The 11963-nt window shown below is 36.1% G+C and overlaps 1 protein-coding gene across 1 annotated transcript; it reads right to left on the bottom strand.

The window, feature by feature from the left end:
• Positions 1-683: 683 nt before the first annotated feature.
• Positions 684-9151, bottom strand: LOC107221243 (Golgi apparatus protein 1). Its single transcript, XM_015660159.2, has 13 exons — positions 8655-9151; positions 6638-7603; positions 6268-6369; positions 5878-6162; positions 5559-5728; positions 5352-5469; positions 4848-5044; positions 4430-4649; positions 3845-4171; positions 3508-3687; positions 3158-3386; positions 2617-2723; positions 684-2478 (listed from the first exon to the last, which is right to left on the bottom strand). Exons 1-13 carry the CDS (start codon positions 8979-8981, stop codon positions 2311-2313), a joined length of 3396 nt encoding a protein of 1131 aa, XP_015515645.1. The 5' UTR covers positions 8982-9151; the 3' UTR covers positions 684-2310.
• Positions 9152-11963: the final 2812 nt, after the last annotated feature.

Here is an 11963-nt window from a genome sequence, read left to right as displayed (position 1 = left end):
CACGGGCAGTTTTTAGGTGTCGCGTGCTTGCCGCCGCGGTAATTTGCCACTCCTGAGTGCTGCTCCTTGAAAATCTAACCTCAGGAGGGAGAATGAGCTGTATTAATATTTATTCATATAAGTAAACAATATAAAAAATTACTTGGCATGTATTATTAATATATCTATAAATTCAATCATTTATATTTTACTCGATATTTTTAAATTTTATTCATATACTATGATTTCACCGCCCTGGTATCGTAATCCCATTCTCAAGCGTTCCCAACACTGGACCGTGGTTATTACGTCGCTGATGCTTATGTAGCACCTTATTCGCGGCGAAGTTTAGTATAACTTAAATCTTAATCTTGAGTAAAGATCTTAAGCGTATGCTCACGGATCTTAATGCTCACACCGCTGGTGTTTTGGGATTGCGTGTAGCTGTCCCGTAGATACATAAGTTGCCTACAGTTACCAGCTATTGTTTACCACGGTGTCTCATAGACAATAGTCTGTAATTATAATATCAATAATAATCTGGAACGAAGACTATATATTGTCGAAACCATTGAAACAAACACCCAATGCCGAGAGTAACGATAATAATGTTCTTAGTATGATATTGAGATTTCACAACAATGACCAATAATCCTTTGTAATTTTCATTGTCACCGTGAATCTAAGGCAAACAGACCATAACGCATTCATCAAATGGTTTATTTTTTAATCATTATAGTAGAAATTTATACAATGTTTAATACTAATATAACGTAAATTACAATATTATAATCTATACAACTCACCAACGGGCAAGAGTTGTTGCGCCGTACATTTGATTGGTCAGCCTATCTATTACTTCGTCGTGCTAATCTTTCGATACTAGCACAAAGTAACCATTTATATCACACTGTAGTTTCGAATGTTCATGTATATATATATCCCCCCCCCCCCGACTCAGCTCATAGTCCAACATCATGCCATACCAATTATTAGTACAATTATTTCAAATCAATCATGCCCTGATGTTTGTAATTGTATGCGAATAGATATCTGTATAAAAGTAATTACTAAATGTTTACTTTATATGTTAACGCTTAATAAAAAAAAAATTTCACTTCATTACGAAGCCGTGCATTAGTACTGGGTTTATGTTTATTTTTGGAGATTATAAAGCCTTTATTCGCCAGATTTCTGAAAACTTTCCAGGTATGTTAGTAGCCGCAGCTATACACTATACAGTGAAACTTCTCTTAATGGACACCTCTCAGCGACAGATTCCTCTTTATAACGGACAGTGTAAAAATCTCCAGAAGCATAATTTACATGTTAATATTCTTCTGAATAGCAGACACTCCTCAATAACGGACACTATTTTTAGTACCGAAGATATAGACTATTTGGAAGTTTCACTGTATTGAATTTTCAATAAGCCTCTTGTGAATAAACAATAAAAATGTTCAACACGAACAGTTGCACTTGCAACTTCAAATTTCTTTCTTTTTTTTTTCAACTCTTGAATGAATGTGTTTTTTTATTATACTATTTGCAGTTTTTCTATTCAGTCTAGTCGCAATGTTAAATTGAAAAAAAAAAGAATTTAGTCGCAGTCCTTTGAAATGGTTCTTGGGTAACCTGAAATTAGCATTACCATAACGAAAACATTGGTTTCAACTCTTGATACACTTTAATAATTAGTAGCAAATTCAATTATGTTATATGCAAATTTATTTTCTGATACATCACTTTCTGTAACATACAGTGTAACTAGACCGAATAGACGAACTGTACTTCCGTTTGAAAAAAAAATTGCTCACATTAGATAGGGTGATGTATACTGCAGATATACATAGTTAAAATTAATGCTTTTTGGTAGCCAACTTGATGATAATATGAGAGCTATTCGAGAAAGTTAAATTTTGCATAGGTTAGTATAATGGCTTGCTGCAAAATAGTGACATCAAAGCTCTATGGGAAGCTCAAATTTTAAAATACGAGAGATTCTGCCATGCATTATGAATGACTATTGTTTCATGCTCGAAATGTAATAATTAAAAATTATACTTTTTACCGACGAAATTAGTTTTTTTTTCTTCCTTTTTTCACTCTTTACAGTTTTTTCTAAGAATATAAAATCATCTTATAAAATGCAACGTTACAAACAATTGAATAAGACTATTTGCGAATTGAAACTCCTTTCGTTGATAAACCAGATATTTTATAGATCTGTTAAAATAAAATTCAGACGTCATCTTAAAGCGACGAATGCTTTCAGCTATGACAGTTATTAGCTACCCAATTTCGCAGAAGTTACCTTATTTGTCGAATAGATTATTTATTTTTCATTACCATTGTTCTCCTTGTCACCTTCCCACAGAACATACCAGTGATAAAAGCAACTCCAATAACCGTTGACGCAACAATCAAAAAATATCTTTTCGCTGGGGATTTTTTTATTACAGTTGAGTAAAGTTCTTCTATGTTCTTCGGTGCTGTAAGCTTTAAACATAATTTTTTTCTAAAATACCAATCAATCTTGCGTGATTGTATTATCACAATAACTGCGAGAAAAAGTTGCAAAGACGCTTGTAGGAAAGAGAAAAAAATGTATTTTACCAAATTAATCAATAGCCTTACCTCAGCGGCATTTCTAAACATTTCTATTCTGGTAGACAGCATTTTAAAGCAGTCTGGCTGAAGCGATATTTTTTCATCATTGAGGACATTTTGCAAACACAAGATATCTGGAAATTTCAATAAAAATATTCTTAATATGAAGTGGGATCTACTAGAAGATGATTCGTTTGTGTTCAAAACAAATGTACAGTAGTTATTTAAAGCACCTGAGGTTTAGTGGAGTCAAAACATTGAGAGAGCGTAAAGTACATTTATACAGGTGTTTCTAATTTTATATGATTTCAGCAATTCATATTTTAATATAGTATTTTGAGATACCCAAGTAAAATTAATTTCATTGAACGACAAATTTGTCTTTTTAAGCTAAAGTAAGTCGATTATGACCGTTCGGTTCTCAATTGATTCATTCTTTTACTGATGTGTGCGTGCCATGTTATTTCATTACACATGCAAACACAATGTTATAGCCATCAAGGCAGCAACTTGCTGGTCTGTGATAATAGCAAGGTATCACTATATTCAAATGTTTATCAAAACTTACGCCTGCCAGCTCCTTGAGGTATGTCGCTGCAGAATTTACTGACATCTATAGAGCATGCTTTTTGTAAAAGTGGATCTACATTTATATCAGCTTTTGCTTGTTCGATGAGGTACGCAACTTCCATCCTGCACTCCTCGTGCATCTGGGTGTCTCCAGAGTTGAATTTATTTTTTAAACACTCTTCGACTGCACCTGGTGTATTTTCTTCTTCGCCACAAATCGATTGAATCTAAAATTAAAAGTACTTACATAAGTAATATCGGATCTGAAGTTTATGTTACATAAATTATGACTACTGGAAAAAAACTTCACAAATAAGTTAACTAGTATGATTTATAACAATTACGTACCTCTTGAGCACACATTGTTGCAAGTAAAGGATTGAGGTGATAGTTGAGTGCAGCTTCTCTCAAAATGTTTGCCATTTCTTCTTCACACTTATCTGTGAGCTTATCGTCTCGGAATTTGTTTTTCAAACATTGTATTACTTTTCCTTGTAATTCTTTGTCTGCGGAATTGGCTTTCAACACCTTACACATAGTAATTCAATATTAAAATCAAACTTCTGTCAATTTTAGCACAAATTAAATGATGGGTGAATGCTCTGGCCCACGATATTCTTTGAATGGTATCTTGAAATTCTTGAAATTCTTGAAATAACTGCAATAGTGTGACTATTTTACTTACGTTTTTGCAATGTTTGTCAATATCCGAAGAACATGCTGATTGCAACTTCGGATTAAACCTATAATCTGTATTCTGTTCAATCATTCGTTGAATGACAATATCCTTGCAACCATCATCGAAAGTTCGCTCATCTTTGAACTTTTTCAAGCAAGTTAAAGCCTGAGACTGACTTTCTTCGTGGCAATACTGCCGCAACATGGCATGGCATTTATTCAAAAGAGCAAAATCGCTTGAACTATCTCGCAGTTCTTGCTTCCTGACATTGAACAACTTTTTGTGACAATCGTCGGACAAAAACTGTTTATTTGAAGCCAGGCATTCTAAAATCTTGAACAATGGTAATATTAGGTTTATTTGAATGTATGCAAACTAGTAAGAATAGGAAGAGAAACTTAACTAAGTAGTTAAACCCTTCTCTTCTCAAGACGACGCACATCAAAAATAAATGCTCAACAAAATCTACAAGAATGTGGCGCAACTTAACTTTGATATAAATATTCAGTCAAACAATATTCTATGGAGAAAATTGGGGTCAAGTTATCTGATAAGCATAGAATCGTTATCTTTATAGTATGCAGTTATTACTTGCGAATTTCCTGGTGTCTTATCTGAGCACAATTTTTGGATATCTGCGGAGCATGCCTTTTGCAAAACAGGGTCAAAATTGATGTTTTCTCTTTGTTGATATAATTGGGCTCTTAGTTGCTGTCGACATTCCTTAGGAATTCGATGTGATTTTTCTTGTATTATATCTTCTTGGACCATAGTGCTTAAGCATTGGATAACTTGAGCCTTAATTTTAGATCTAAGAACAATCGAATAATATACTGATATTAACTATATGGCTGTATGATGAATCGAACGTAACTTGATTTACCAAATTTTTGCACAATGTGTAAGGTACCACAGATCTGTTGAACTCAGTTTCAGATTGGATAAAGTTAAAACTTGTTAGTTTACGTTCCTAAAGCAAGTAAGAATGGCAATAATTGAATATACTTACGTTGGGCACCACCGTACAACATGTGGACGACAAGCTTCTTTGAACTTGTAAGTAAACCGATAGTTCTTCAAAGATAACAACTGAAAGTGTTCCACTGCAGCTCGACATTTATAATCTTTTCTCAAGTCTGGATCATTTTTGTGCTCAATCAGACATTCCATTAAATCACCTTCGTCTCGCCCAGCTCTTAGTTCCACCTAATATTAACACAAAACAAAGCATACTTCACCATTTGTACCAAAGTATGAATAACATTATACTTGGTGGAAAAATTGGAACAGTCGAGGAAATAGTAAAATTTTAGCTGTTAGTATAAGAGTAATTATTTTTCAAACAGTTTTTTCGTGACTTAAACACATTTTAAATCTGTTCTACGAAACACTTGTTGGTACCTTTCTCAACACAGTGTCAATTTCATGTATTACACGTGGAAAAATGATCAAAACGAGAAATTTTTACAAAATATGGAGGATACAGATGAAAGAATAAAACACAACTTGATACCTCGCAATGCTTTTCCATAATATGTTCACATGCCGATGATATGACTGGGTTGAGTTCAACGTGTTCAGCTTGTTCCTCAGTCAGATTACCGACAGCTGATTTGCACTTCTGTTCTAAACTGTGAAGTATAAAAGAGAGGAATAAAAGCGACAATGAGAATAAGGAATTACCAATTCTAAAGACATTTCAAATAATTGAGTTCAATACCTGTCCAAATTATCTTGGAGACACTCAACTTCTTTCCCTTTTTCTGTTTTGTCATAGCAATACAATGACAGGTCGTTTAGACAAGCTTCTTCTACCTCAGGCTGTAAGTCTACAGTCAAGGCCCTCTGTCGCATTACTCTTTTGATTTCATCCAAACAAGCACGCTTGAGCTATAAATTATCGTAAATTATATATACTTAATTGACATGTGCATAGTAAAATTCATCATGCTATATAATTTTCCATATCTAATAAGTACTTCGTTACCAGCAATGATTGCTCGATTCATTATGTGGAAGATAAATAATGTGCTACTAACAGTCATATTGGTTTGAGGATGATCAGCGTATCTGTACAAGCATGGCAGCACATAAGCGCCTCTTTCACGATCTGTTTGAGTGCCATCAGCAGTCCAAGATTTTTTTGCATTACAGAAGTGATTGGCATCTGCTCTGCAAGCCCTATATAACTGTGGATCAAGCTTAAAATCTCTAGCCACAAAGTACTGTATTTGTACCAATGCTGCTTCACATTCTACAGTCATAATGGTCGTGCCAAGTTTGTCCATCAGACAAGATATTACTCGGGAATCACCAGCACGAACCTAAGTTTAGCGCAATAAAGTATGTAAGAAAACATTTAGGAACTGCAATAGATCACCAGGACTACCGGGATATTCATGACTATATACTAAATCTGAGTAACTTACATCTCTACATGCTACATCAACAACCGATCGGCAAGCGTCATGTAGTACTGGGTCTAGACGCCAATCTTCACCTGCATCGACTTCTTTGATTAATCCTTCCAGCTGTAATACAGGTCATTCAGATATCAATCACAATCATTTTGATTGTGTTTCAACAATGAAAAAAGAATAAATTTCATGCTCAAAGTGTTATAGAATAGCACCGGATACTAGAAAATTTTAAACAACTACAGTATCAAATCTAACAGGTATGACCAACAGATAATGAATTGCTGATCATATATGTGAACTGAAGTAACACAATGTAGGAGTTTTACTCGTTATTTGATCTTGATTTAATTATTTCATTAACTTTATTTATAATACTAACCGCTCTTTGGCAGTTGGGTGTTACTCGCAATTTTTTTTTCCTGGACCTTGTATGTTCCATCAAGCAATGTATGGTTTTACCACCAACCTCGAGTCCGTTGCAGAAATTCTGTATATCATTTCCACAATCGCTGACTATTTCCGGAGACAATCTATAATCTTCCATAAGAATCTTTCTGTGATCAAACATCTCCGATTGACAATCAGCTGATATTTTACTCGTATTTCTCACAGCTGCTTCCAAGCACAACAAGATTTGAGATAATCTGATGTCTTTATCTTCTGACACTGATCGGCGACAATGGTAAGTCTTAATATCTTCTTTGCATGCTCTGACTAAGCCCTTGCTTACTTTATAATCCGATGCTATCAATTTTTCACGTCTAGTCAACTGATCCTGGCATTGTTTTGTCATAGCTCTATCAGTTTTGAACTGCATGAGGCATTTGTATACGTGGCCACTCCCTGGCCTAATATGAGGACAAAAATTGATGTGATCTTGTGTACAAGCCATGTACAGTTGGCGATCAAGCTTAACGTTGTCACCCTGGACCTCCGAAACGTGCAAAATTCGTTTTTTGCATAGCGGCCCTAATTTATCTAAATACTGCTGTAGGCAGGCTAGCGTTTGCCCTTGATAAGGCTGTATTCTACCACAGTGAAACTCGTGTATTTCAGCTGAGCAATCCTTCTCAACATGGGTTACGATTTTGTAATCACTGAAAGCGACCCACTCGAGACGTTGAACATATTCCTGACATTGTGGTTTCACAATTTCATCTCGCTTATCAACAATACAAGCCAAATATGTTCCTACTTGTGATGTAACTTGACAACCAAACCGATCTAAGTCCTGCCCGCAGACTTCAGTTACTGAATTTTTTACATGTTTGTCATCTATTAAAATCTGTATGTGCTTCCAGATTGCATGCTGACATTTTTCGTTCAGGCTTGTTATTTCATTTGCCTGTAATAATACAATGATTGATTGACCTAATATGAACAAACAATGAGTAAACTGCATATATTAAGTAATGAAAAATATAAAGAAAGGTTATCACATCGGTGTAGTTATTATCTAACAGAGATATATCTACAGATGCCGTGAATAACACAGTAAATAACTTGATGAAAATTGTTTCCCAAACTCAGAACGGTACAATAAAAAAATTTTTAATTTGAAAACGAAATTTAAAAACATTGAACAAATTAGCTAATCTGTAACCAATCTATACTGCAGCACCGTTCTTATCTGAAAAATTGTTTAATTGCAAATAATAATGATTTATAGAGCCATTTTGTATTGCTGTGAATGTACAACTTTTCTAATATAATTTTGTAATGAAATTCATAGGTTACAGCTTGTTACAATATGCATCCAACTTCTAGAGATGGAAAGATAAATATCGCATTTTAAGTGATTATTATTATTAAGACTAGAGATTCAATGGAAGGAAATACCGATGCCTAAAATGATTATTCTATTTACACATCAGTAGATTTTATCTGTACCAGATTAGCTTTATTTATAGATAAATAAACTACATGTATGTAACCTACTGAATCTGATAATATATTTGATCAATTTGTAATAGCAGATGTGGAAACTTGGTCATGACCCCACTGATGTTGTCATCACAACTTATACATGTCTACGCAACCGTAATTATTTCTCGTACCAAATTAAAGCACAATGATTTGATAGTTTCTACAATCTTGGCAGGAGTGTGTATCCAATAATGTAATCAAAAAATATAGCTTCATAGTTGGATAAATAAAAACTAGAGATCACGAATCATTGCCTAAGATTCAATTTTTTTTTAGGGCACTAATCTTTATTAGACCTTTGAATGCTATAAAATATTCAATCGATTGTGCAACAAGTGAGTAATAATGTTTAAATGTAATGTTGAGGAATGAATGTACTTTTTAGTGATACAAACACAGTGTCAATAATCGGTTTGTACAAATGTAATACGATTGAAGCGCTTCAGAACCTAAAAAAAAATGGTCTTTACCTTGAATGTTTGAACACATTCGAGTACAAACAAATCATCATCATTTGTGACCATTTTACCGCAAAGGCGGTGTAAATCCTGCTTGCAATCTGGTTCATCAATTAGTTTTATCCCCACTTCGTCGAAAGGTTTTTCGATTGTTCTCTTTACTCTGTTATTATTCAAGGTGGATTCCGCGGGATGTATTCTTTCGACAAAATACCACCGGAGCTGTGGCTCAGTCTTGACTTCGGTGTGTGACACATCGTTCGCATACGCACCAATCGCCGCAGTGACGCTTAAGGTTATAAACCGAATGAAAAATATACGGATGACTTTGTTCGTCATTGTGCTGTTCTTGAAGTCTTATTAATCACGCTGAACGGTTTTCCTTTGGTAAATTCATCGAAAATTGTCACTGATATTTTCACCTCGATACCTAACAATCACGACGCATGACACCGCGATCCGCCTCTACGGCTCTACGTACGGCTGACTCCATCCCACGCAGTCCTGGGAATATCAGTACTGTGAAGACTGGTAAAGACTCTGCGTTTTGAGCCGTTCTGTTGTTGTCGTTCACCGCAACGCAACGCTAGCAGTACTTTGCCCGCATGTCCACAGTCATAGAGCATATACGGTATCTATAGCGTTGATTGAGGATATATATTTAGCAGTATCACGTATTATCCACCAAACAACTGACCACGTCGTCGAAAAAAGTTCTTCATAACCAACAACTATCGCGTGCAAAACGTTGGTAACATACCGTCGTCATAGTGAAATTGAAAAGTTGAGAAAATCCCGTTCAATAAACATCCGTAGGTGGTCGGAGAATTCATACTTCGCTTGACGTCGCATGTTACGACAATGCTTTGAACATTTAATCGCGTTGCGCGTAGCTTACGTGGTGTTTCCACCTGGCCGTTGAGAACATAGAGATATAAAATACAGAGCCTAAGCAACGGTGTTAGCGTCCCGTGAACGCATTCGAATCGGATCCACGATCGGATCTCTGAAAAACAGAAGATAATAATTCTCCCACCCTCTCTGTCGCTCTACCCATGGAATGGGGGTTACGAGAGGGGGAGAATAACTAGGCTGGCGCGTGCAGCTCCACAGGAAGAGCGACAGAGAGGGCGGGGGAATTATTATCTTCCGCCCTTCAGAGAACTCATTTAAATCTCTTCTGAGCGTCGGGCGGCATCAGTCGATTCTGAGCAATTGGAGCGATATCACGTGATCTCGGTATCTGTTCCGCTTTCAGACCGCGTTGGTCAGGTTGTGCCACGTTGTTCGATCAGTGTGTTTCCAGCGTACACATCTGTGAATAATACACGAGGAGCAGCGTGTAGCCTGAAGAAAAACCGAGTTACTGAAATAAAAACATCCTGCTAACGTTGAAGGTGAATTTCGTGTCCTGAGTTTTCATTGTTTTGTGTAATTTCAGATTTCGGCGATGTCTATATTTGCCTCTGTGCGTCGAGTGGCAATCTTATTATTTTTTTGGCCGATTTTCGGTAAATGCGCAGTTGCATCGTTAGCAAGTTTATTCGGTCGGTTCGAACAGACAGTTATAGCACAGAAAGTGAGTATAGAATCGAGTGTAATTGCGGTGCGGTTTTTTGGATTGTAAGATTTTAGTGAAGATCTGAACAACGTAAAAAGTGCGTCGCTTCACTAATAAACCTGAGATGCTACAAGAACTACTACATGTAAAAGTGTGGAGCAGCTCATAGTCGAGGTAACAATACTTATTTTAATCACTGATTGGTAATTTAAGGTGGTACATTTAAAGCCGAACTTTTGTTCTAACATGCAATACATAAATATAAAACTAGACAACAGTAATAAATAATTTGAAAGCTGAAAAGTCAATTTGCTTAATTAATTAAAGTGTCGTGTTTTATTTTTCACAGATTTAAGCAGAGACTTCCGAGTAACTCTTCCATTTCTCGGCAACGTTGGTGAGTTTGCACGTGTTAGGTTACGGGTATTTTCCTGGGATTCCTTTGTTATGTGGCGTGGCGGTAACAATTGTTACACAAATCTTCGATTTCTTAGCTGCATGGATAGGCTCATTCACGATCGCAACGTGCTTGACTTTCAGTCGAATAATTTTTTTTTCGCAATTAAATTTACTCATCTTATTTAATTACTTAAAGTAGGACATTTTTCACGTTGCTAAAAGTGGAATGAGCATCGCGACAGGTAACCATCGCTTACTCGACACTCGCGAGATCGAATTGTGTTTCGCAACTGATGCAATAATCTACGTTTGAATTTACCGATGATGTCGTTTAAGTGGTGGGTTCACCTGAGGTTTGAACATATTTATTTATTCACATTATTGTTAAATCGATAAAATTTCAAAGTCTGACATAACGTAACGTAATCAAATTGCATCTTATATTATATATCATTTTCAATCTTTTAACAGCCAACAAGTATTGATCAACTGCAGGCTTAGCTCGCTTAGAAAAATGCTAATTGACATACAGGATGTTTTTAATCAATTTTACAAAAGTTTATGTACCGATAGTCTGCCATTATTTACTAACATAATACATACAATATTATGGTTGGCGGGATAAACCGTGATACTGTATTCTGAGTAGGCAGACTATGATACAAAAACATTTTGCTCCCAACAGGTAATCAACGAAATGTAAGTCAGTGACCACGGCGCAAATGATGAAGAATGATGTGTGTTGGAAAAAATGAAGAGTCGTTTAGATCGAATATAGGTAACCGGGTAGGTAGGTGGACGTTTGGGATCCGTCGCGGAGTTTATGCATGTGTGTGTGTCTTTTCCGTTGGGTGGTTCCGTTGGGAAACAGACAAGGGTAGGAAGGTCGCGATGTACCGTGATGTTACTAACTTTTGTAATCCACAGCGTAGAACGATCACAGAAATTTTTTTCCCGAAAGACTCCGTATTCGAGTCTCTCGACAATTTGTAAGAATTTGAATATGAACGAGATTGAATTTCCCATTTCTTGTCATTCCGCAACCATTTTTCAACCGTTATTCAATTCAATTATTTCGTCATTACCGATCATCATACCATTCAATTAATCTCTGTGATCGTCTGCATGGGCAAAACGTATCTCTGGACCATCTATCGCGTTCCGTGGTACGCTAGATGGGAAGAGATGCTGAGCTCGAAGACTTCGCGTCGAAGAGGACCGCCGACCGTCACGCCACAAAATAATGCTTGCCCTCCAACCTCCCTCCCGATTTTGATTCGATTTGTAATCTGAGAACAACAATCCGCATAGCAATGTATCTAATTCAGAAAGATGCAAATGTGGATTGGGTTTCTACAGAA

This window comes from Neodiprion lecontei, chromosome 2, assembly GCF_021901455.1.
Source record: "Neodiprion lecontei isolate iyNeoLeco1 chromosome 2, iyNeoLeco1.1, whole genome shotgun sequence".
NCBI classification, from domain to species: domain Eukaryota; kingdom Metazoa; phylum Arthropoda; class Insecta; order Hymenoptera; family Diprionidae; genus Neodiprion; species Neodiprion lecontei.
This window is presented reverse-complemented; position numbering and strand designations above follow the sequence as displayed.